A 26,344-nucleotide genomic window follows, 5' to 3' on the forward strand; every position below is an offset into this window, starting at 1 on the left:
CAAGCGTAACCCAACCCCGGGATTTGAGAACAAGCTACCGTTATACATTCTATAAATAAGACAAAAGGTGTCTTGATATCAAATGAATCTTTGCTCATTTTGCGTCGGTGTTTCTACCAGGTTAGGTCAACTCTGCAAGGTGAGTTTTTATAAAGCAGCATATATGTATTTTATACCATATTATACATAGTAAGCGCCGTAATAATTAAAACTTATATATAATATAGCTTTGTACGCAGTTAAGTTTGTTTCCTAGTAATAGTCATATATTTCCCTGATTTTTCCATTGCTTATTTATTGAACACCCTTTATTTAAAATCTGTATTTGAAAGGCAGGATATGCGGTCTAACGGGCAATAATAACCACACAATGCTATGAATAGGTGGATTTTAAAACTCGTTTAATTCCTAATGTGTTAAGGTACTATATCCCAAGAAAACAAACACTTTAGTTAAATAAACTAATATAATAGCCAATTTTACAACAAACTATAGTTTTCGTTAAAAATGCGCGTCTGGAACGACGTCATCAATTAAGAAAGGGTCTCAAAATAGCCTACGAAACAAAATTTAACTCAAAATGACATGTCACTGTTTTAATATCTATATGAGTTTGGACTCGCCCTTATTTTTTAGACAAATATATTTTTTAGACACACTTTAAGAAAAAAACAAAGTTGTATTCTCATGAATATGACGTCATAACTCGTAATGATGTTACCATAGTTACGTAATGGACTTACGGAATTAAAATTTATTTAAATTTTGTCCAGTAGTCAGTAAGGTCTGCTAAGTGTTTGTTGATATATGTTGATTAATTTTCACTAGAATTTAAAAAGTACGTATTAAATTTAGGTATTTTTAGTCTGAAGAGTATACGTAATGCCTCGTCTTTCGTATTTACAGTTTTAGTTTTTTTACGATTAAAAACCGAATTTATTAAAACCTTTTCTAGAAAATTTTTCGCGTAGTAAATATTAACAAAATATGTTTTAGTAAAGTGCAGTTGATAAATCGTTTAAATTACCTATCCGAAATATTACCCCATAGCTGGCGCAATTAAGACACCAAAATTGTTATCTTCTTTCAGACAATGGCTTTCAACTTTTCCTTGACGAAGCTTTTGCCAATCGCGGCTGTGGCGGCCGGTGGTACAGCAGCTTACTATAAACTAGGATCAAATGCTGAAGCCAGGCTCCCACCCACTTCGCAAGTTGCCGTTCCCCCCAAAGGTAACATTTGGCTTATATGTGTGTTTGAAAAAAAAATTCTGACGGTCCAACTTTTTGTTCTTTTCGTTAAAATATTTTGGAAGTTTAATAATAAAAAAAAACAGTTTGTTTTAATCAATATTGCCGTAGTGTACAAAATAGACTTTATTATATTATTGCAAAAATCGGTAATTCAGCTTCCCACTCGGCGAAAAAAAAAACTTTCTGGTATCACGGTATTGGATGCGAGAATCAAAATAGTAATGAAACTTATGTTTGTATTTATTCAGCAACATTAAATTTTACATTTACAACATAGAAACGGTGGGCGAATATTCTCGAATATATTGCACTGTGACGTAAAATAAACAAGAAAATAAAAAAAGGCTTTACAGTTAGGTTGGCTGTTTTTCACTTTGGTTTTACTTTGCTCCAAAAAATGGTGGTCTGCCATATATGACAAAGTATAGTTCAAGCCACATAAGAGCATGCATGGTGGGACATGTGTTTTTTTAACAGGTTTAAATTCAACACAAAACTTTATTTCGCTTAAATTGGCAACGCCAGTTCACTTTGAAACTGAAAAACTAAACTTGCGTTGCGACAATAAACATACGACGTATTCTTGAGCAGCGACTAATTTAAGTCGATGCAAAATTTACGTATCGTTATTTGTATTACGTTAAAGCAATATTAATATAACTCTGTAGAGAAAGATCTTAAACTGTCTTTTTCTTTCCCGCAAACACAACGGCAATTACAATGACTAGAATGAGTATGGTAACAGCGACACCGAGTATGATCCAAAGCTTATAGTTTTGGTACCAGAATTTCCTTTTAAGGTCGCTTGCTTTTTTGTCAAAAATTTTGGCCTTTTCTTCCAGTTCTTCTGCGTTGTTCTATGTAGAATAATGCAAGATAAAACTTTGAATGTCTGACTGTGACTAAAAACTAACACATGTGGTCGATAAATATAAGTGGGCACGGAATGTATAATACAAAACACCCGTAACGAGTGCGAGGAAAAATAGGTGGATTTATTCATTAAGTAATTCACTAATTAGGGATAGCTAATCTTATTGCTAACCTTCAGCGTATCCAGTTTTTCTTCTCGTTCTGCAAGCCTATCTGCATTTTCTTTCATACGTTCTACCACGTCGCCAACCTGTGATTTTGGAACGCTTATTATAGTTGCGCAATGCTGCGAGCAAAAATTAACATGGAAAATAACCATACACAAGCAATTCGTGCGTATAGAAGCATTATTTGGTCATGACCGTAATGAAACACGGCGTATACTTTGAATGCAACCACTAGCCCGTAAACGCCAGCTTTACGAATACTTATACGGGGTATTTAAAAGATTTTTACAGAGCCTATAACTCAAGGTCAAGGTATTTTTAAAATATCTTCTGCTAAAATGAAAATACCTGCCTCGTTAACAGCGAGTAATCGTCTTGATCAAATTAAAGTTTTAAAATAGAGTTTTAAAACTTAGGCTATGTAAGTTACAAGCTTACCATCTTATTCATTTCTCCTATCTTTTCCCCACCACTGGTACTTGCGCCTTTAGCTGGGGACCTCGGCATTTTGGGTGAGCCGGCTGGACTTGCCGGTTTTGAATGAACTGGTGTTGCGGTTAAACTGTGGCGGGGAGACTTGGCTGGCATAGTCTTAAACATAGAACTCATGTCTGCTTCTGTGAAAAAAACAAATCTTAAGTTTAAAAAATGTTAAAGGTGCGAATAAGAATATATATTGAATAGATATTTTTTTTTGAAAAAAGCAAAAACGTTTTTTTTTTGAAAAAAGCAAAAACGAAACTACTGTGCCAAATCGAGCATCGAACCCAATGACCTTCGGTTTGTCAACCACCGAATCAGCATGGCACCAGAAGTTACGCCACAAAAACAGCGCAGTCTTTTAGCTCGTCACACCTGGCAATATCGAAACGTTCCGAATCTCAATTACAACTTTAGTATTTATGGATACAAATAAATTATCCCTTCTGAGTTTTGTACCTCTCTCCTCGTCAGCTTCCTCCGCCAGTTGATCCATGGACTGAAGAGGAGTTTTTTCATTTGCTTTCTTTCCTCTTGGTCTCACGGTCCTTCGAGATCCTTTAACTCGGCTAATTCTGTAATAAAATCATACGAACTTATTTGTTTGGGATCATGCTCGACAATATAAATTCAGCATATAATTATATTTGCCCTTGCCAAGACCGTGTTATAAGGACTATATCGTTGTTACCCTACACAAAAATAAATCGTTTAAATTACATCTGCAGTCAAAAGAAAGGGGGCAGATAAACGTGACCTAGACAGCAGAGAAACCAACTTAAAAAAGATTAAAGATATTTTCTGAAACTTCTACTTGGCCAGCAACCACTAAAAGTTCGTTTCTTCTATAAATAAAAGATACTGTATAGCCCGCTTACGTATTGAACAATATAAATAAACATTATATCGTGCATTGAATCAAATGCAAGTAAATGTCAGTTTTGTTGGTCTGCGTTTTGTAACAAATATAGATCATAAACTGGATGAAGCATAAGAAATAGATAAAACTGTTCAAACGTGTATAACCTAAAATGATTGTCTAGTAATTGGAAAGTATATAAAGTCTACGGACTTTTTAATTGATTCTCATTCACACTACACCAATATTCCAATGCGTTTGAACTAGCACGTCGTAAACAAACACAGATCGTGGTTTGGAAAAGCAAGAAATTGTGGTGCCAGCATTCACACACTGACCGCAATCATTTGCATTTAGTGCTAAAACGCACATTGAGCATTATCGTCCCATTTGGAAGTAAACTAAGAACATTAGACAATTTCATAACCGCATCCTTACGACTCTAAAAGAGCGTTGTTAAAAACATTAGGAAATTGGGATTTAAAACAAAATCATCGTTTAATTTAAATCCAACTAACCCAGTGGAGTGAATCGCTTCTTTGTTTTTCCTGGATTTCGTTTCTGAACAATGAACTTCAATCTTGTCTTGACATTTTTCGTGAACGTTGGTTCCGCATTCTGTATAGCAATACAATATAAATGATCATATGACGTTGCCTTATTGAAAACACTGCTAAATAACAATTAGTTCTTCGTGTGATATAAATCAAAGAGTATTAATGTATATACATTAAAAAAAGAAGAAACAGTTATTTTTACAAAACCTAAACCTGAGCATTTGATTCCTTGATTCACAACACCAACCAACAACTTTCCGCAAAAGTCACAGAATGTTGGTTGTTTATATGTTTTCTCACGAAAGTTATGCTGCCCAACAATCTACAAAAAAAGACCAATCTGAAACTTGTTGGTTTGAACACAAACACGCTTCATATGCATTAGCCTTTACAAAATAACTGACACTCGACGCTAAAAAAAACTAACAATTTATAATCCAAGATCCAGAGCCTTAAAATATTCAGCCCTCGAGAGTCCGCATTCAAACATTGTAGTCTATAAGGGGAGACTGTACACCTTTAGCACGCAATATCCGTATATCCTGATCGTGTTTTAAACAATTGACAACGGTCTATGGGAGTCGTGGGGATACGGTTTTATAATTCTTTGAATATTCTTTGTTACAACCAAATGAAACGACAATTTACTAAAAAAAGGTGCCCACCTTCTCCCATCCTGCTATATATAGTAGATTCAACAATAATCCATGCATCAACTTACCACTTCAATACACGCCTTTGATAAATCTTCCTGGCATTTCTCATGTACATCCACTTCGCATCCTGTTCATATAGTAAATGTTAAATACAAAACATCGTTCGAACCAAGCCATAACAACGTATAATAGCTCGCGGTATTAGTTAGCGCAAGTAATACTACGTTTTTACTCAAGAATACTCTGTCTTACCCAATTAATACATTAAGCACATATAGATTCTGTTTCTGTTGCTATACTAGGTATATTCGACTTGCTCTGTAAAACAGCTCTAAAAGGCAATATGAAAAACACCCAATTTACGCTAGTCAAAAAAGAAGTGGCCTTTATACCTTAACTAAAAGACTATAAACGTTTTTGAAGCGTTAACCACACCAGAGCACTCACTTTTACAACGAAGTCCTTGTTTTCTGAGGCCAACCAGCAGACCACCACAATGCGCGCATAATGTGGGTCGTTTATAATTATGCAGCTGAAACATGTGCTGGCTTATCGACTGCATGTTTTCGTCTTCAAACGGGTTTAAACTCGGCAAATCTTTTTCGAATGGATTTTTACTTTTGTCGTAATTTTCTATAAACGGGTTCAAACTCGGCGATCCTTCTTCGAATGGATTTTTTTCTTCTTGCTCAAAAGGGTTCGCCTAAAACATTCGCTCAGAATTACTGCCATGCCATTTAGTTTACAGTAGTTATAACGACTCACCATAATAATTTGTTATATCTTACTAACCTGCTGTTGCTGCTATACAACTACACAAACTAATTACACAATACAAGTTAATTATATAATAAAACGCGATCTTTTTTTTCTGAATTTATCTTATGCGCATTAGCTGTGCGTTTGGTTCAGCAGTTCCAGCAGCATGTACCTAACTTTTAAGGTACTGTATCCACCCAGCTACCTACACTGTAATAGATAAACCAGGAAGCCGCATATTGGTGATGGGACGTCCATCACAATAAAGAAAGCCAGCGGCGAAGAATAGGACTGGAAATGCGCCGCTTAAAGCACCCGAACCAAACAGCAGGAGCTACGTTTACGCTGCTGTTAACAGAACCAAACAATATTTGTTTAACAAGTTTCAACAATGTTTTGAACAAAGCTTTGTCAAGTTTGTTTAAAGAAAAAGACAAAAAAATACGGGATGAAATTAAATCTATAGCACCTTACCTTTACATTATTTCATCTTACACAACGAAGAAAGTAATTCCAAAGTTTTTAATCAACTGTTGCGACCTAAGACTAATCTACTGTACTGCTGTAAGGAAAGCAGAAAAGTCGTTCAGCGATAGGTCACAAAGAAAACTTACGTTGTTTGCTTCCAGCAATCTATTTGCTCAAGTAGTAGAAATACAAACAAGCCTAAGAAACAATAAATATAGGAATCCCAAACGGGCTTTTTACTACAGCATTAAGAGTTTTTACGCCACAAAAATAAGCTATAATTGACGTTATAAAATGAGCATGTGACTCAACGTAGTTTTAATACTATGTGGGACTCTCTCTCAACTCTTGACTTAAAATTAACTGCGCGGTTCTATGACACATGTTACAACTCTGTCTGGGACCTCTCACGATAACAAGCGCTGTTTGCTCGCAGCAGCAAAAGCGCAAAGAACGTTTATTGAATTCCTCCCGACAGATTTTTGCATTTCCTTCTTCTTGGGTTAGCGCACACCAACGGTCGCACACACATGCTTTTAATAAGGCAATCTCATTCATACGTCCATCGCTTGCAGCCAAAAGAACGCCGTGAACTTATAATTACTCTTGATAACTGTAGCATTTACTCGCAGCCTGGTCTTTGTGTGTTCGTTTAAACCACAGGCCTATTATTATGTACGTATACAATTGCTAGGGCCGAAGCAAACTCTTTAAATCGCCACAACAACTGTATCCAAACCAACGCGACTGGTCAAATGAATACGACCGCCCTCTATAACCATATATGGAAAATACACTCATGTAAATCATACGCAAGCTTCCATTTAAGAGAACATAGTAACAGGAATGATTTAGCACCTGTGACCAGCTGGCTATGAATAGTGACGCGAAGCTTTGTTCTGAATGCCTCACTGTCGTTTAATTTCCTGTATGATGCATCATATGGTTACGTATTTACAGATATAACAAACAATCACGTTCATATCCGCCCCTAACCCACAAAGTACACTATATATACCCGACGCACCTCGTCAGTCACGACTCCTGTATTTTTCTTAATGGCGAGATTTCCCATTACAACATAAAGAAACTCGTGTGGGCAAAATCAGACCACCGCTACTGTCCTTGCCCACAACTTGCCAGTATAAATAAAAATCCAGGTGGATATCCTTTATTTGCTTAATTTAGAAGATGACTTAATACTTGTTGACGTTTATTCACTTAGGCACACAACACGCGCATTACAGCAACATGCATAGAGCAATCTAACTAACGCGTCCCTATGTACACTATAACGATCCATCATCCTTTACCAACGAAGAACGGAAGTACTTTCCATAAAGCACCGTGCTTACCAAGCCAGCTCCACTTACGCTACACGAACGAATAGAACACCCGACAATATTTAATACATAGAATTCAGTTCCAAATAAAACAACCAAAAATTCGCCTCAAAACGCGTAAAAGACCTTTCAGTATCTTAGCTTACGACTTGAAATAATAAGTGAACGGGTAATTTAATTGTATTTATTTTAAGCCACATAGTTCAATCCACACCCTGACCCGCAGTACAGTATAAACATGAGTCAGTTCCAACACACTGCTAAGAAATAGGGGCTGACACACAGTAATTTTCTATACTGCCTTCATAGGAACGCCTGCGTATCCTGTCACGACGTGGGAAACAATATCTTATCAGTCAAATAAACGTCTATCGATGGCAGGACTTGGATTTTGTGGGGATTGTTTGGCGATTTAAATGCGCCCGTATTCTTTTGAATTGATGTATCCATACACCAATATATATCTTTATATTGAAATATTGCCATCAGTTTAATACTTATGTAAACTGAGCTATATGTACTGTATATTAAAAGCCTATTTCGCAGAGGAATTTTCTCCGACTAGTTTAAACATTCTTAGTATTTTGAATTAACACCGCCTGCAAACTTTTGCACTAATGTAATGATATATCCAGCTATATAAATACAGTCACACACTAATACATGGACATTTTTCCAACATATTTCGAAGAAATTATATATACAAAATACTTCTATTCCACATCGTACGTCCTCTCATTTAATCATTACGCACTTCCTTTATAACAGCGCTGATTTTCCTGACTTGTCAAAGCACCACAATATTATGAAGAATCATCTTACCCCTGGTGTGTATGCGCAACTGAGAGACAGAGTCACGCCGAACGGTATCACCCTAGACCAGTGTATTCAGACTGGTGTAGACAACCCTGGCCACCCGTTCATTAAGATCGTGGGACTCGTGGCAGGAGACGAGGAATCATACGAGGTAAATTAAACAAATAAACAAATGCCAACGCAGTGTGTGTAGTCACAAGTGTTTGGTTTAACGGGAGAATATTGGAAAATACACATGTAGCTCGTTATATACCTACACACTGCAATAGCGGTATGGCAAATCGACTGCGTGTATTGGAGTGGCAATTATAAGTCACTCTCACTTACAAAATTTAGTTTAAGCGGTAAATGCAAAAGACGTATAGTATAGGGTGGAGAAGATGGGACACATTCCATTTTGTTTAAGCGAGAAAAACAACACGTATAGTTTAACAAATTACTCAGCGCTATTTATAATTGCGGTGATTACATATTTGTTCCTTTTCAAACCGTAGGTTTCAGTATATTGTCCTACATGAGTCACGCTTTCCACATTACTGGTTTATAAAGCCAACTATGTATACATTATAATTGTAGACACCTATTTATATTGGCATGATAAATATGAGTCGTTCTGCTGTTATGAACCATACACATATCAGGTCGATCGATTTTTATGATTTATGAGCCGAAGACCGGGAGAAAATTGGCAAATAAGTGTTGTGTTGAATCAAATCGATCTTGTCTTTTTTACACGCAGACCTTCAAAGAGCTTTTCTATCCCGTCATAAAGGAGAGGCACAACGGTTATGATCCCGAAACCATGGTCCACCCCATTGATTTGGACCCGTCTAAACTCGCAGGGGGAAAGTTGGACGAAAAGTAAGATGACGCTAATATTTGTTGTTAAAGTTACATTCGGACTTGGCTCTGCTCGTTTGGGCTCTTGACTGCGGGGCAAAAGCTATACTAAGGTGTAAAACTGGTGTACCAAAACACAATATGTGTTGTGTTAATTAACACAATCTTCGCTACTCTATCCGAGGACGCCTATGCGATCAGTACGGTTAAGCTCATGTAAGGTTTATGGCAAAATAATAATAACCCACAATCCCAGATACGTCCTCTCATCCCGTGTAAGAACTGGACGTGCAATTCGTGGAATCCCCCACCCACCTATGTGCAGCAGAGCGGAACGACGTGAAGTGGAGCGTGTCGTGACGGATGCTCTGCAAGGATTGCCAAAGGACCTTGAAGGGAAGTATTATTCGTTGAAGACGATGACTGATAAGGAGCAAGATCAACTTATTGACGTGAGTGGAAGATCTAAGATAAGTTGTTGATCCTGGTGCAGCATAGGGATCGTAAGATTTTTGTACATTAGTAACCCGTAGCAAAACAAACATAAAATTCCGACCTTTCAACGCTAAAAAACACAGGAGGACCATATATAATTAATCGGCAATACACTATTTAGTTCAGCCTCCCATTTTTTCTTGTTAAATTATTACTAAAATAGTTGCGCTTCAAGATAATATATAAACGCTCCCCCATCGTGCATGTAGAAGTTCGTGTCTTATTGCCTCGAGTTAACATAACAATGATTATGACGTAACACAGGACCACTTCCTGTTCGACAAACCGGTGTCGCCTTTGCTGACGTCAGCTGGCATGGCACGTGACTGGCCCGACGGTCGAGGAATCTTCCACAACGATAAGAAGAACTTCCTCGTGTGGATCAATGAAGAGGATCACTCCAGGATCATTTCAATGGAGAAGGGAGGAAACATGAAGGTAAAGATCAAAAGTTATTTTGCAATTATCGGAGTGTATGCTTGTCAGTGCAAGGTACTTTACAAGGGTTGCCCCAACCCTGTGGTTTAAACTTTAAACAACCCGCTTATTGGTTGTTTAACTGTCAGCTATAATTTAATAAATAAACCAAATAAAAATATAATCATCCACAATTGCCCCAAAGTTACATTCGTGATAACTAGTAAGCGGTCACGAGGTGTGTAAAACAGGTTGACGTTTAGCACGAGGTATATGCATATAAACGACTGAAGTTGCCCCGCACCGAAAGGTTAAAAGAGTCGCCACGTTCATAGTTTTTTCAAAATGGATATGTAAAAGTTGCTTATTCGAGGAAGTTGATATTTATATTTATGAGTGACGTATTGAATCAAATCCAATTTCTCCTTTAACCTGAATACTCTAATTATATTTCTGCGACTTTCATAATACAAGTATAGTGACAGCATCGCGTAATATACTTTACAAAGGCTTGAATCCAATTCGGTACTTTTCGAGAGCTGCGACATGCATAGCCTATATACGGTATTCATATGTTGTTTTTCTTTTTTTGAACGGCGAACGTTGATCGAGATGCCTGTTTCCGCTGGGAATCGTTTTTAAAATCACCGAATGCGGCACATTTTCTTCTAATGGAATTACGGGCGTGAAATGAATGCGTTAGAGATGCCACAGATCGATGACTGACTACAGTAGGATGACCTTGAACTGTATATTACACCGCAAATGCGCGGTAAAGCCATAATGGTGTTGAATGTTTCATAAAGGCGTCAGAACACGACGTAATAAACACCTTTAATAATACCACACAAATAACTGTCTACATTAAGAAACGTCTGCTTTCCTGGTAAATGCATTTACGTAATCTAGAGTGTGAACAAAAGGCGTTGCAACACGACCGCACATAAATACAGATACCTTTTAAAATGTTGTTCTATTAGTCCGTGTTCGAGCGCTTCTGCCGCGGCATCAACGAGGTCGAGAAACTCATCCAAGAAAAAGGTTGGGAGTTCCAGAAGTCAGAAAACCTTGGCTACATCCTGACTTGCCCGTCCAATATTGGAAACGGTCTTAGATGCGGAGTCCACGTTAAACTGCCAAAGCTCTCACAGGTAAGTTTTGTATTGGAGTGAAATTTAGATAAATGATTACTGCCCTTTGGGCTTTATTCGTGGCGTGTTTTTAATTACATTTATTCTTTGTTATTATATTTGAAAATATAAATAAAAAAGTATGTTTTTCCGCTCTTTAAGTTAACGATTCGGGTCGGAGCTTTATACCACCGCTACAACATGTCAAATTCGTAATAACCCGCGTAAAATGCAATATATGGTTGGGACATTTTGACCTTCACAGCAGTTACGTAACATCTAGTAAATTACTGACTTCGTATACAGGAACCCAAATTCAATGAGATCCTGGAGAAGCTTCGTCTCCAGAAGCGTGGAACCGGTGGTGTGGACACAGCTGCCGTAGGTGGAACTTTTGATATCTCCAACCTTGATCGACTTGGGAAATCCGAGGTAAGCAAATCATTAGGAGTGTGGCGGTTGAATTTTGGCCCACAATACAGGCAACCCCTAAAGAAATGGCCCTGGGTGGGCATGTAACACGAGAACTCATAGACTTTAGAAAAGGATTAGATGTAGTATGGAAACAAACTTTAAAAAAGATTCTGCAGACCTACTTGACAGATATCACCAAAAACATGGAAACCAAAAATATAAATGACCAAGACGTATTAATGACTGCAGTTAAAAGAGTAGAAATCACAAATAAATACTGCAGAATTGCAGTTCTACAAGAATAATGCTTCCAGCAGAAAGTATAGGCTACAACTTGCTGACACATTAATCAGTCCAAACAGTCAAGGTTCGAATCCATCCCTAGTAACTCATGTTATATAACACAGGTGCAACTGGTGCAAGAAGTGGTTGATGGAGTAAGCCTTATGATTGATATGGAAAAGAAATTGGAGAAAAGACAAAGCATCCAACACCTTATTCCAAAATAAACTGAACAACTCGTGTACATAGAACCAACATTGAGATTATATATATGAGATTAACAAATATTGTAAATAAATCTATTTTTTAGGTACTGTTATAAATATTATTTCTTTATTTTTTACTACGTAGGCTTTCGTTCCTTTACCGAACCCAGTATTAATTTGCGAGGTAGTATACTGTATATAATTCCTTTTAATTTGGCATGATTGCTGTTTGCACAGACGCACGTTACACTGTAGTGGTTAATCCTTTAAGCCCAAGAATACTTAGCCAATAGCTTAACTGTACATAGGCATGCATAGGTTTGTATATATAGTAGCTTTAGATCGGGACGTTGTTGTACTGCAGTTTTATATTTGAAAACTAACCTAAAACACAGCACACAGCGAAATAAGCCGACTTCCCTAACGTTCAACTATTTACTTGTTTGCGTAGGTTTTTTTAGATGCCTGAAATCCAAGCCAAGACTTTACCTGACGTGTTCCACGCTTAGTAGACCAATTGCCGCTTTTCTGTATAGCTGTAGCTTATCTTATTCAGCTCTGTTCAGTATGTGAACTTTAACAAAAAAACTTTTTGTTTGCTGTTAATTTTAACATTTTAGGCAATTGTTCACATACTGTTCATTGCCTGCGTTTATATTTTTTTATGCTGTGCTTTTTTAACTTTGTAAATATTTGCTGCACGTTCAAATCTCTGGGTCAATCCTTCATGGGTGATTCCATCAAAAGGCTCATCACTGTGAAGCTAGTAGCTTGTGTTGCTTTTTCTGAAACTTTAAATAAAACTGAATCTTATTTTCTAAACTTTCTGTTGTAACTTGGTCGAACAGAACCAACCGAAAGGCTAAACCAAAACAACTGCATTTTAGTTCTAAAATTTCTGTTATAACTTAATCTAAGTCTAAACATTAATACAGAGTTTTAAACTATACCAACGTTTCTGTCTGTACCTATATAGTAGAGTGGGGAAAGATGGGACACCTTTTCATTCTATTTTCTCATCTTATTTGGTAGTAAACAATAAACCTTATCCTTACGACTCCCATAAACCGTTGTTAATTGTTTAAAACACGATCAGGATGTTTAAATATTATGTGCTAAAAGTGTCCCATCTTCCCCCGCAGTACTATAACTTACCGCAATAGCAACAACAGATTACATGTAAAAAGTCTCTGCATGCTACCTTTAAAGTAAAGAGAATATACCAAATGTTCAAGATTCTACTTACACTATGTATCATACATGTTTAACAATAATGAAACAAACATTCATTTTTAAATATCACTGACTGTTGCTTTCAACTTTAAAAGAAGAAATTAACAAGATATTTATCTAATTTGATTATCTATTAAATAACAACAGAACTACTTTGCGCAAATACAAAATCAAGTCTTAGCCAATTTAAATGAAGGAAAATAAATACACAGTTTGTGGCAATATTTGGTTGTCCAGATAATTCTTTTAGCGTTTCCATTTTGAATTTAGGCGGAATCATTAAAACAAATGAGGAACTTTCTGTATCTTTTTTTCTAAATCACCTATGCATTATGAAATATTATGTCTTAGTAAACATTTTTCCTTGAATAATAATTGCAACGGTAATTTTAACACATTTACATGCAATAACAAATTACCTAATATTTTTTTGTGTAAATTCAAGAAAAACAATACATAGCAACTGTATTGAAGTCAACTGCCCAAAACTCACCATCAATTCAAAGCAAGACATGATTCAGCTATGACTTGCGATTCACACATTGGGTGACAAGATTCACTAGAAATCAATCGATCAAATGCAGACTTCATTTTCCTGAAAAAGATTAAACAAATTTAAAGTGGGTGATTTCATATTTATCATGTATTAAGAAAAACAAATATAACTGTAAAAACACTAACTGACTAACTCATCATAAACAGTAAAATTTCACAATAACACAAAAAGAACCCACTTTTTATTTTTACTCATTCTATGGCACAGGCCCTCCAACAGTTGCGCAACAGGGGAATCCCGATTCAACCCAACAGCTTCATTCACTGCATCACTTGCGATGTTAACCCACTTTGTGACATCACTATCAATTGCTGCGGCAACCAACCCGATGTGAGCAACACGTATCAACAAGTTGAAACGTTCAAGTTTGTTCAATTTTAACTTCAACATGTTGCAAAACACATTGTATGCTTTCTCATACATTCCCAACTTTTGATAGGCGCCGGCGATTAACTGGATTAAAATTATTCATTAAGAAAGTCAAATATAACTATTAATTAGGATTAAAAGTATGAATATATGAATAGAATAGTAAAATGTACCAGTTTAATATCCAACCAAAACATAAACCAGAAAATCCATGCACTTAAAATAATAAAAAAATCTATAGGGGTTTTAATAAAAAATTCTTTTTATATCCTGCTCTTACCGAGATTTAATTAAAAAATTAAAAAATGTTTAACTACTTACACAACAAAAACACCCACCTTTTTGCTGACTAAAGACGATGATTGTGACACAGCAACATTATCCAGTTCATCAATCACATGACCTTGGATGGCTTGTAAGCGGTGGTGTGCGACATCGCACTCGCTAAGCGTAACAAACACATCAGACTCTTCGAAGTTTAAAGTAATCTAAGAAGGTAAAAAATGTTGTTCAAATATCGCTCTCGAGTAAAAGTTTTTGAAACTATGGACTATTTTGAAGAAATAGCCAATTCACTCCATATAACCTTTGAAGCAAGGTCGGTCACAGCATCATGATCATGGTCAATGATACTTGACAACATGTTCTGCTTGATCGCCCATTCATGAAGCTTATTTGAACTCTGATTGGACACAAAGTTTGAAATTCTTTTGCATTCATCATTTAACAAACCCACTCCAGATTTTACCCTTCAAGTATAAAACAAAAGAAAATATTTTAAAACATAAACAAACACTATACGCAAAAACATTAACGTATTATTTAAAAGTAATCTGCAAAAATAGGGAAAAAATCAGTAACAAAACAAACTTTTTAGACTTAAAAATGTATTTTATATGAAATGAATATAACGTATAGTTACTTTGAATAAATAGTCCTGGCATGGCACACTGAACCAAGTATTGACCATGACTCAACAGTATTTGGATGACTGTGCACAAGTCTTTGTGCGGCCTTGAGAGCATCTACTTTAAGATGAGATCTGAAATTATTATAAATGTGTTTTAATTTTTGGAAAAAAAGTCAGCTATTTAATTTTTGTTAACTTTAACTCTAGATGTACACCTAATTCTATTGTCCTAATAGTAAATGGGTGCTACAATTAGTTAATATTATTACTTGCAAAAAATTTGCTTGAAATATAGAAATTCTTGTGTTTTAGAAAAACAGAAATAAAAAATAAACAACACAAATATATAAAAAATACTTTTCCTACCCTTGACTTGGGTCATGCTTCCCACATGCTAACACTGAATATGCCAATGATTTCTTAACTTTAAAATCATCATCGACCAATTGTCTCAAACTTTTATCATGTCTATGGTGATTCCTTGCTTGGCTTCCATCATCACTTGTATATAAATTACATGCACGGTTTGCAGCTATATAAGCTATGTTTGAATGCATGTATGTAGGTTCTGTAAGCACTAAACGAGACAAAAGCTCCCATAGTTGCCACTGGTTTGGAAACCTTGAAAAATAAAACAGGTTATATAAATATTGCACTCTTTTTCTAACTACCAATTTAAAGGTCTATACGAAAAAAAAAATTAATTGGAAAACACATTTATATGATTAAGATGAGTTTTGGGGTAAATAATTTAGGTATTATTTTTATTTTAAGCAAAGTTGTTCAAAGTTACATTGCTTTTACAGAATGTTAAGTATTATTTTAATTTGTTCCGTGCACTGCAGAAGCTTTAGCAACTCGACAGTGAGCATAGAAGTGGCAACCAAAAGAAAATATGGTCAAACCAACTAAAAGTCATGACTGCAATAGGTTCACTACAATAGGTTCAGCTCAACAGCGAGCATAGAGTAACAACTAAAGATTTTAACAGAAGATATTACGAATCATACTAACCTATGTATAAAGCGTTGTAAAGTAGTTACAGCATGTTTTGGGTAAGGTTTTATTTTCACACTGATTGACAACAGGAAGTGTTTGTAAGTTTCCATGGCAACCGGATCATGTGATAATAATGCATAAAGTTCATTTAATACAGAAGTAGCATCTGCATGTTTCTTCTCAGAGATTTCTAGAAAAAGGACAAAATATATTTTAAATGCAGAAAAATAAGGAGCTGGTTAAAACGATGCCTATATTTTGTATTTACCAAAAGGTGTAACAAAATACTGAATATACACAAAAAAGTAAAAAACTACTACATATTTACAAACAAATTAAAAAGTACTAATTATACACCATAAACTACAAAAAAAGTTACAGCATATGCAAAAATACGATAATAATTTTGTTACCTAAACAGCATAAAACCTCTAATGCTTCCGGACAATTTCCAAGTTCTTTCAATGCTTTCTTTGATTCTTTATTTTTTTTCAACTCGCTAAAAATAATCGCTTTAGCCAACTTTATAAGATCTTTCTGTTTTGTGTCTTCTACCATTTGGTTGGCCTGGTAGAAATACATTCTTTGAGTAGTTGTTTAAATGCTGTAAATTAGTTTTTTTACCAAGTTCTTTTCTATATGGTTCAGGTTCTATGGCGACGCCCATTTGACTATCATTTTACTAAACTTGAAATACCGGGGTAATGGGAAAACTCTTACATAAATTTCAGTACTTATGGCATTCATTGCCATAGCACCTCACCCATATGGAAAAAAACTCGTTTTTACAAATTAGAAACAATGGCAACTTTAGGGCAATGATTTCAAGGAATAAAGTCACTTATGGTTTTTTCTTACTTGCATTGCAATTATGGTGGAATAGGCTATAACAAACCACTAAACCTTTATAATGAATTTATATCGGAGAGTTTTGTTTAACTCTTCATACTAAATATTATCCCAGTTAGACATAACATGCACAAGATATATCTTACCTGGTCCAATATATTGTTAGAATCATTTAGTTTTCCTGCCATATATAGAGACAATGCTAACATACATAGATCATGATGTAATGGTTGTGAAATACTCTTGTATGCTGATATTGCTTCACTGTATTTACCATTCGTACTGAAAAAATATGGAATTGCAAGTAAAACTGGCATAAGATTCATGTAATTCTATAAATTAAAGGAAAAAATATCTTTATCATAGCAAATTATGAACAAAAAATAAAACAGTTGAACTAAAACGAAGGCTTAGAAAAAAATACTGATATGAATGTTTTAGAAACCCCTTAGTTTCTGAAGTAAAATAAAAAAGGTAACAAAAATAAATAAAAAAGACTTATAATACACATATAAACTAATATAAAAATATATAAACTTACTATAATATCCTCGCATAATTAGATTTAGCTCTATCCACCTTCTTGTCATCTGTTTTAACATCTGTCAACTCAGATTGCAACAATGTTAACGCTTGGTAGTAATATTTCTCGGATAAGGGGAATAACCCTGACTCTTCAAGCAGGTATGCCAACATTGTGATTGAGTGTGGGCTGTAATGAATAAAAATAATATATGGAAAAATATGTTAACATAGCCAGGGGCAATATAAAAGAGGTCTGGGGCTCCATTTATGAACCTTATCATCTTAGCAAAGTACTAACTTAATTCATAGATATATAGATTTGTAGAGCATATTTTTATATATATATATTTTCATAACATACACACAGTTTTTCATGAAACAAGCATTTATTTACAATTACCAAAACACTTTAAAACTACATCAACCCACCATGCTGGATTTCTTTGGCAGTATTTTGACAGTTGAACAACAGCAGCAGATATCCCATTCAATTTATGAATGTTTTCAACATAATTTTTATCAGATCTGTCTTTGCATTCATATAGAAGGTTGCAAACTCTTGAACTGTAACCTGGAATTTTAATCAATTTAATTAAAGTGGCTCAGTGGTTAGGAACTTTTATTGTAATCGAAGGATACTGGTTTCAACGCTTAAACTGATCGCTTAACAGATATTGGTCCAACCCAGTGGTCACTACTTAAAAAAATATATAAAAAAACCAAAGACACCAGTACTGTACTGTACAATACATGTATATCATAATAATAATAATAAATAAGATGCATACATACCACATGCAGCCTGCATATGCAGACCAAGTTCTGTACTGTGTCGGAACAAGTCCATTGCCTCATTGCTGCCAATCATACCAGCTATTGCTGCCTAGATGCCAAAATGTGTGTATAAAATAAATCATTCTGTCTAGTTTGAGCATGCCTTGTAATTATACAATGGGTGATATGCTTACATTTCAAACAATAAAGTACTTTGTACTGTTTTAATGGTATTTAGGGAGGTGGCGGTCTTTAAACAATGGGTTAATGCGCAAACTCCTGCCTAAATGAGGGGTTCCTTTTGGCACACCTTGCTGTAAAAGGGTAGAATCTCCACCACATAAAATAGGAGTTATACGGATAACAATATCACCGCCAAATAACAGGTCAACCACTAACCTGTCCTATCCATGAGTTACAAAATGAAGGATCCAAACTTTGCGCAACCTTGAAAGCTTTGTGTGCCATCTCCACATGGTTATGTTGCAAGTACAACATACCTAAGTTACTCCAAGCCCGGCAGTTGTTTGATTCAAGATTGATGGAAGTAATGAAGCAATGCTGGGCAAGTTGGAGGTTCTATAAAAAAGGGTTATGATAAAAGCAAACAGTTACAATTGAATTGCTGCTAGAACGTATAAGGTTAAAATACTAAACTAGTCTTCATGACAAAAGCAAGTTAGAAATTTAGAATTAGCATATAAATTAGATAGTATACCATATAGATCATTCAAACGTGTCTGCACATGTTTCTTTATACTCATAAACACTACATTGCTCAATCCTATTTACTCTCTCTCAAAAAGTTTAACAAATACTCTTTTACATATAAGATAGACATTATTGTACATGTTGTTAGATAAAGGATAACCGAATCTAATATTACCTGTACATAGGTAGAAGCACACACCACACCCAATGCATTCCATGAGATGGGGTTTTTAGATCCATGAGATATTGAGATTTTTAGAACCTGATAAATGAATAAGAGTTAAAGACACTGGTTTGTGATCATTTAAACCAAGAAACTAGGAGCATTAATAATTACAAAACAAAGAGGTTTGTCTTTTGTTTTAAGTGGTTTGATTTAACTTAAGTTTGTCAATCAAGGTGTAAAAGAGGTACAAAATTAATTTAAAAAAAAAATATTATTTTTTATTATTATTAATATATTTTGGGGCTGCGCCACTGACACTGATTACAGGTATAGAAACTTACTTCAACAGATTTGGAAGCAAGAAGTTTGGCTTTATTGTCATCTCCACAACTCTTAGCTTGGTGGAAATAGTTCATTCCCAAGTTATACAACATGGTAGCAGTAGACTTGGATAAGCGGATTCCATGAAGATAAAACTTTTCACCAAGTTGTAATACCTGTAAAGGATCGTAAATATTGAACATGGCAGGGGAAATGTTGGTGCTATAAAATCATAAAACAAAAATTGCCAAAAGATCCTTCTCAGAATTAAAAAGCTTTTGAAAAAAATACTATAAAAAGCTTGTTTTTCACATATGTTTGAGGTATTCGTATTATTAAAACGATTGTTTTTACAAAGAAATAAACTACTGTTTATTCAAATGTGTCTGCAACGAGAAATTTAAACATACCACTTACCTCCAACTTTCCCATTATCTTTGTTTCATCACAATCTTTCAATTGTTTACCCAACAACGTTGTAGGAATGGACAAAGTAAAGCTAGTGTTATGTAATGGATGAATGCAAGTCAAACAATCACCAACTGAACTCCACAAGCAAGCTATGTCAGGTCTGTTAAAACAACATAAACAAGTTGGTATATTAATATCAATAATATGTAGCTTTATTATAATGTATATAGGAAAGCACATTACAGAAGTATTCTAGAATTCTTTTTAAAATCTTATTTTAGTTTTAGGACATACAACATCAATTTTACTGACCCTACTTACGGTATTTACACTACAATAACTGGCTGGAATACCTTTTTTATGAGTGGTGAGAACTGTTGACAAAATGCTTCTTATTTGGCATTTTTCACACCATTTCTTTAGGATGCTAGGCTACTAACTATTTATCCAATCTTACAAATCCACAACTACAATTTACCATTGATGACATACTACCTTTATAAACATTTATTGCTTCTGCTTGTCACTCACCTCAAGCATAAAGCTTTAGCAAAAAACTTCAAAGCTTCATTAACGTGATCCACGCAAGTTAAATCACGTCCTTCACTTAACATGGAGTGAGCAATGGATAGATGGCTCTCACCCAAACCTATAGTACAAAACACAAAGTAATTTAATTTCGATTACGGTAACCAATATTAAAAAATATTTAAAACGAATTAAAACAAATAGTATCTTACCCTTCAGGGCTGGAACATAATCAGGTTTCATTTCCAAAACTTGATGATAGACTTCAATGGCTTCAGTGAATTGACCAAGCAACTAAAGAAATTGGATAAAATCAAATTTCTAAAACCCGACAGACTTGGATAAAACGATCACATGTTTTAACTGATAACTTTTATTAATATTTTCTACTGGCTGTCCTATATTATTATAAGTTTTGTTTTAATTTTGTCTTTTTAAGTATATTTCTACACTGAAAATCTATTTGTTATTCTTACATGTCATTTATTACCTGTTTAATAGCTGCCATCTGATGTACACTGAACACTGATCCAGGTTGAAGTTCTGAAGCTTTTTGGAAAGATTTCAACGCAGCACCATGGCTGCCTCTCTGCATGTATGCTTCACCAAGGCACTCCCAGCAAATACTGAAAAAAATACATTGATACAGTGAAAATGTAATAATAATATGCAACAAACATAGACTTTATTTTCAAAACATTTAGACATTGGTGAATATACCTTAAACTAATATAGATTAACTATATCGTTTTAACAGTTGGTAAGTAACCTCAAATACTAACAGATAATTTAATGTAACTGTGATAATTATTACATATTCTTAAAATTGGTATTATTTTAGACTTATGATTTCATACTAAATAAACGTTTTAAATTATATTATCAATGTTAAAAGATATCACTAAATATACAGAAAAATTTATAAACAGAATAACCGATAAACTTACTGGTCATTTGCATCTGCTCTCAGTGCAGCTTGAAAACTTTTGATAGCAGATTCTGTTTCTTTTAATTTAAGTTTACACAACCCCAATCTAAGCCAAGTTAACTTGCAAGTACCAGGTGTTGATGATGATGAAAGTGAATTGTAAACTTCAACTGCAGCTGCCATGTTCTCTGTGCAAAAATATTAATGCTTAAGTTTAACTGTGGCATCTTGCAAATGATTAGAGCGTAACAGTCTTGCTTTTTATCCAAATCGTAATTTTTTTTTCTTGATTATGCAAAAGCGTGTTTTAAGAACTGTTGATTTATTGTTACTACTGGTTTTCTCTTTTTTAAACTTTTCCGATCTTAGTTATTAGAACCGAAAGACAAAGTAGATATATTTTATTCGAGCTAAAGACATAAAAGTTAGTACTTTTACAACCGGGATATTTAAGCTATTAAACTTAAAACTGTGGTAATTTTAATTGAAGCTGTTGTACATGAAAACAAAATTACACTAAAAACTGATTTATATAAAATAAATTCATTAGTAGTGCCCAATTCTTATTTCTTCTTACCTTCCTTGATATAAAGGTCTGCAAGTGCCAGACCTGCCTTCTCATTAAATGTATCCAGAGCTATAGATTTGTTGAAGCATTTCATGGCACGAGTTGAATCTTTTATCACATCTTGGTAGAAAAGTCCAATGTAATAAAATGCTTCACTTTCATATGGATCAAGCTTGGCTGCCTGGAAATATAATATGTGTGACTATTTGACAACAATTAATTTGGACTTTAAGCATATTTTACGACAACATGCATTGGAATTTAATGAATAGCTAATGGTAAAGTTACAGTCTTGCACATAATAATACATTAGTACTTTGCTATATATTATGACTTACATTTTTTAACACTAGGTAAAAGTAATACCTTGTACATAAACTTAAGGGATTATTATCACATATCAACAGTTTAACTAAAAAATAATGCTGGGTATCAGATCTCTAATGAATAAATAAACAATTCAATTGCAGCTTTTTCCTCTTACTCTTGAATAGCCAGAAAATAACAGTCTTTATTAGAGGCAGGTGCCAATCAATTGTGCCATGGCATAAGACTACTAGTGCATAAAAATGGCTATCATTTTCATATATCTTAATACATAGTATTTTACCTTCAGAAAAGTTGTAAAACATTTAGTTTTATCAACTTTATATTCCTCAATCTCCCACATCAACTTTCCATATATAAGATGTGCGCTGATGCAAGAAGGATGATCTTCTGTTATCTTCTTCAACATCAACAAGGAGGTTTGCAAATCACCATCCTTTTTTAACAATAATGTTAAAAAATAAGTAAAAAAACAAAAAAAATAGACTATAAGATATGTTTCAACTTTTATTATAAAAAATATTGGAAAAATATTTTCCAAATACCTGTTTCTTTTTACAGGCAAAGAAGGACAACAAAAAACATGTTTTCCACCAGATTTTCTACATAACAGTTTCATTGGTTTGTATAAAATAAAACAAACCTGATAAGTAAGATATGCAATCCATGTTTTACTTTCATCACTTGCACCAAACTTTTTCTCCAACTCTTTTAAGGTTGATCTAGCAAGTTTCCAATCCTTACATTGTATAGCTGCCCTGTTCAGCCCGTGGTAAACTTCTAATGTGGGGTGGACTTTCAATAACTGTTTTTAAAGCAAAGTTTTAAGTTTTGAGGTAAATGACGTACTGAAAGTATAAATCAAAGCCAAAATCTTAAAGCTAAAAATCTGTTTGGCAGTTTCAATGTAGCGAATGGTTAACATGAAAACAAACACATTTTAGATGTTATATGGGTTATTGGTGGGGTAAAAATCTGCAAAATTTTTTAATGCGAATGTAAGGCAAGTTTAACACCATGAAACCGCTGTACCTATCCACATAATGAAAAGTATTAACATAATAATAACAGAACTAAAACAAAAAAAACATCTAAAAAACACATAAACAGCAGAAACATACAGGATTTTTAACATATTTTTAACTTCATTTTCTAATCTTACAGTGGTAGTAATGTTCCTTACCTTTTCAAATGTTCCAACAGCTTGTTTCACAACTGTTTGGTCTCGAGAATAAGACATGGAAGTTGCAAGCAGAAGAGTTAGTTCTAGTTTGATCTCACTTAACATAGGAACTTGGACAACCCATGTAGAAGCATGGTTACTTTGTACATGCTTACACTTTTGTATGGCAGATCTAAAGGGAAACAAGTTAGAATTGTATAAATACATGTGTTGTTGAGATATCATTTTAGCAAAATGTTTAAATTGGAAATAACCATCTTCGCGATATGGGCATTGTGAGCTACTCAACTTACAATAAAAATGACTGTTTTATAGACTCACCTTGTGCTGATAGAAATAAATTAAAACTGTAAAAATGTTTTAATTAAAGAAATTAGAAGCTAAAAATATTTACATTAGGTAATTTATACAATACTAGTGACTTGATTTTGTCAAACATTTTTTTTATTTTTGTATATAATTTTTCCTATGATAACATATTTAAGATACTTACTTAGCAATATTTTCAGCTGCATTGTATTGGTGCATTACAAGGTGAACTCTACACAACAACTTCCATCCTGGTATAAAATCATCTGCTGACTGCAATGCTGATTCAAGTTTACCCTTGCTTTCCTCATATTTCATATCATTGTACAAGTCATAGCCGTCAGCCACTTCTTTGTATGGGCTTAGGTGTTCAGATACAATGCTTGAATATGATTTAGTGTCATCTTTTGTGTTAATAATTTCTGTAAAATAAACTTTTAGTTTTTTTAATGGATTTTAAAGCCAAAGGAGGTCTGTTAGTCTTTGTCAAAGTTCGCTAAAGACAGTTTTAGAATATATGAGAAAAATTAAATTACTGATAAACTAAATCTTTAGCAACCTTTTCTATAAAGGTGAGGTTCTATAGTGCAACACAAAAAGCTATGGAATACAGGCCAAAGTTAAAGAACAATTGTTTTAACATTGTAGGTAAACATAGATATAATTTTATTAATTTAGTCTTTAATTGGTGATTCCTAAGTCCAAACCTGTTTGTAGTTTAATTTGAATTAGCAAATCTTTCAAAAAACTTGTCAGAGTGATATCCCCAGATAATAAACACTGAGCCAGCAGCTTCAAACACTTATCATAAGTTGTTGAATCTTTCTGACAACACTTCATCATAGCTAAGAGGGAAGAGTCGAGTTCTTCATCAGTTTTTGCTGGTAATTTGCAGTAGTAAATTGTGCAATTGATAATCTGGAACATAGCAATTGATTTACAATAAATTAATGTTGTGGAAATATGGTCCACCCCCTTGCCATTAGAAAATATATTAATTTTACTTAAAAGTTGTGCCATTTCATAAATTTTAAAAAAATTATGAAAACATTACAAAATTCCATAAATATGTATAAGCAGACAAAAAAATTAATTTAATTTTCAGAAACAAAAAGCCCCATACATAAATATAATTTAAACAGATGTAACACACACACAGAAAATAATACCATTGTTACATAAAATATACAATTAACAATATTGTCAATAATACATTAGTAATATTAGAGGCTTCATACCAGGTCAGCGAATCCAGCAATATTAACATCTTGAGCAATACTAACAGTTGATACAACTGCTCCATAAACTGCCTCAAATTTGACATCAAATTTGTCAGTATTTAGTTTGTTGCAAACTTTTTGCAGTGTCTTGAAAGAGTCTTCTGCACGGCCCAGCGAACACAATGTATTTGCCAACCCAACATATAGTTCTAAAGTTTTGGCTTCATTTGCTGAACTGTAACATTTAACTTAATAAAAACAAAAATCGCCACACAGGATGTACAGGTAATAAAATGTCAACTGCACACATTACAACAGGACAAACTGTACTGTTCTTTACATCCCATGCTCCCTTGCCTGTTTTGCAGTTGGATGTCACCCTGTATACTTAGCATAGAAACATCTTATATTTGTAGCAAAATATCAAAGAATTGGTACACTAAGACAAAAATCTGTTTTGGTATGATAACATAGATAAGAGCACATACACATAGATTAGAGATATGCAAAAATAGTAAATACATTACCTTTCAGTTAACTTAATAATTCCCCCATAGGCAGAAACCAGTTGATCATTTTCCCCAGCAGATAGTTTAACTTTCTTATGCTTAGTATACAGGTTTATAAGGCCTTGGTATGCTAACGACTGGTTTGGTGATGACTTAACTGCATCTTGGTAGGCAGTTGAAGAATTTTCAAATTGCCCGAGTTCAGCGTAAACCAAACCAGCAAAAACAAGACCATTGTAGTTACCAGAATCTTCTCTTAATACAGCCTGAAATGGTTAGGTATTGTTGAATGGTTGTCACTTATTAGTTCATTACTGTGAATATCTTTTATTAAGATATATGCACCAGATCGGGTCCAATTCGCAGAATTCCCATAACAAATGGGTTGTGCTAATTAAGTTTTGCCGACAGCAAACGTGAATATAACAACCTACAACTTTGTAATAGACATAAAGGCCCATATATGACATGTAACAGGACCATCTACAAAAGCGAGTGTCTAAACGGTATGGACGTTATGTACATCAAACTAAAGGTTTTGGTCTTCTATAAACGTAGAAGTTACCAGTCTGTGAACTTACCTTACAATGTAGTAAAGCTTCATCGAATTCCTTTTGTTGAATTGCTGATTTAGCAGCCTTTAAAGATGATTTAATTGCTTTGGTGGACATTACTTAGTAACATATACGGGAATTTCCGAAGTACATTAGCCGGACAATACAGAAGAGAAATGCAAAGAAAACGAGAGAGCTCTTCTTTTCTTTATACCACAAACCAAAAGATGCTTTTTTTGTATATACTTAAAATTACGAGAGAATACTTTATTTCGTGGTGCATTGAAATGTAGGCTACACAAACAATCACAAAATACAAGGCACGTCGCCAAAAACTGTTCCAAAAAAACAATAAAAAAACGACGCACTTATAGAAAAA

General features: G+C 34.2%; 2 protein-coding genes across 5 annotated transcripts; one reads left to right on the plus strand and one right to left on the minus strand.

Moving 5' to 3' along the window:
* Positions 1–12,837, plus strand: LOC100181049 (creatine kinase S-type, mitochondrial-like). Of its 2 annotated transcripts, none has more exons than XM_026834041.1 (9): positions 1–139; positions 1,091–1,229; positions 8,182–8,382; positions 8,971–9,092; positions 9,328–9,523; positions 9,831–10,004; positions 10,964–11,134; positions 11,420–11,545; positions 11,935–12,837. In XM_026834041.1, exons 2-9 carry the CDS (start codon positions 1,182–1,184, stop codon positions 12,034–12,036), a joined length of 1,140 nt encoding a protein of 379 aa, XP_026689842.1. In that variant the 5' UTR covers positions 1–139; positions 1,091–1,181; the 3' UTR covers positions 12,037–12,837. The 2 variants fall into 2 exon arrangements, with proteins under 2 accessions (XP_026689842.1, XP_026689843.1); XM_026834042.1 differs by lacking the exon at positions 1–139 and adding an exon at positions 757–838.
* LOC100183447 (tetratricopeptide repeat protein 37) lies at positions 5,444–26,165 on the minus strand. Of its 3 annotated transcripts, none has more exons than XM_026834034.1 (30): positions 25,993–26,165; positions 25,430–25,677; positions 24,921–25,137; positions 24,390–24,600; positions 23,867–24,104; positions 23,374–23,545; positions 22,834–22,995; positions 22,474–22,626; positions 21,873–22,044; positions 21,315–21,483; positions 20,858–20,993; positions 20,580–20,661; positions 20,371–20,488; positions 19,846–19,999; positions 19,449–19,604; positions 19,117–19,203; positions 18,630–18,809; positions 18,249–18,339; positions 17,886–18,027; positions 17,473–17,643; positions 17,078–17,213; positions 16,496–16,649; positions 16,098–16,272; positions 15,450–15,704; positions 15,096–15,215; positions 14,760–14,922; positions 14,512–14,661; positions 13,983–14,257; positions 13,742–13,843; positions 5,444–5,548 (listed from the first exon to the last, which is right to left on the minus strand). In XM_026834034.1, the coding sequence occupies exons 1-29, from the start codon at positions 26,080–26,082 to the stop codon at positions 13,744–13,746; spliced, it is 4,677 nt and encodes a 1,558-aa protein (XP_026689835.1). In that variant the 5' UTR covers positions 26,083–26,165; the 3' UTR covers positions 5,444–5,548; positions 13,742–13,743. The 3 variants fall into 3 exon arrangements, with proteins under 3 accessions (XP_026689835.1, XP_009858498.2, XP_026689833.1); XM_009860196.3 differs by lacking the exon at positions 5,444–5,548 and adding an exon at positions 13,370–13,571; XM_026834032.1 differs by lacking the exon at positions 5,444–5,548 and having other exon boundaries at positions 13,556–13,843.
* Between the last annotated feature and the right edge of the window lie 179 nt (positions 26,166–26,344).

This window comes from Ciona intestinalis, chromosome 4 (genome assembly GCF_000224145.3).
Source record: "Ciona intestinalis chromosome 4, KH, whole genome shotgun sequence".
Taxonomy (NCBI): domain Eukaryota; kingdom Metazoa; phylum Chordata; class Ascidiacea; order Phlebobranchia; family Cionidae; genus Ciona; species Ciona intestinalis.

Excerpts from the sequence above, each read along its gene's own strand:
- LOC100181049 (XM_026834041.1), top strand. The coding sequence starts at position 1,182 with ATGCTGAAGCCAGGCTCCCACCCACTTCGCAAGTTGCCGTTCCCCCCA. Across the intron at positions 8,383-8,970 it reads GAGACGAGGAATCATACGAG|ACCTTCAAAGAGCTTTTCTA; the intron begins GTAAATTAAACA and ends TTTTACACGCAG. Across the intron at positions 11,546-11,934 it reads ATCGACTTGGGAAATCCGAG|GTGCAACTGGTGCAAGAAGT; the intron begins GTAAGCAAATCA and ends TATATAACACAG.
- LOC100183447 (XM_026834034.1), bottom strand. The coding sequence starts at position 26,082 with ATGTCCACCAAAGCAATTAAATCATCTTTAAAGGCTGCTAAATCAGCA. Across the intron at positions 19,204-19,448 it reads TTGCTTCCAAATCTGTTGAA|GTTCTAAAAATCTCAATATC; the intron begins GTAAGTTTCTAT and ends TTCATTTATCAG. Across the intron at positions 16,273-16,495 it reads AGAGGTTTTATGCTGTTTAG|AAATCTCTGAGAAGAAACAT; the intron begins GTAACAAAATTA and ends TCCTTTTTCTAG.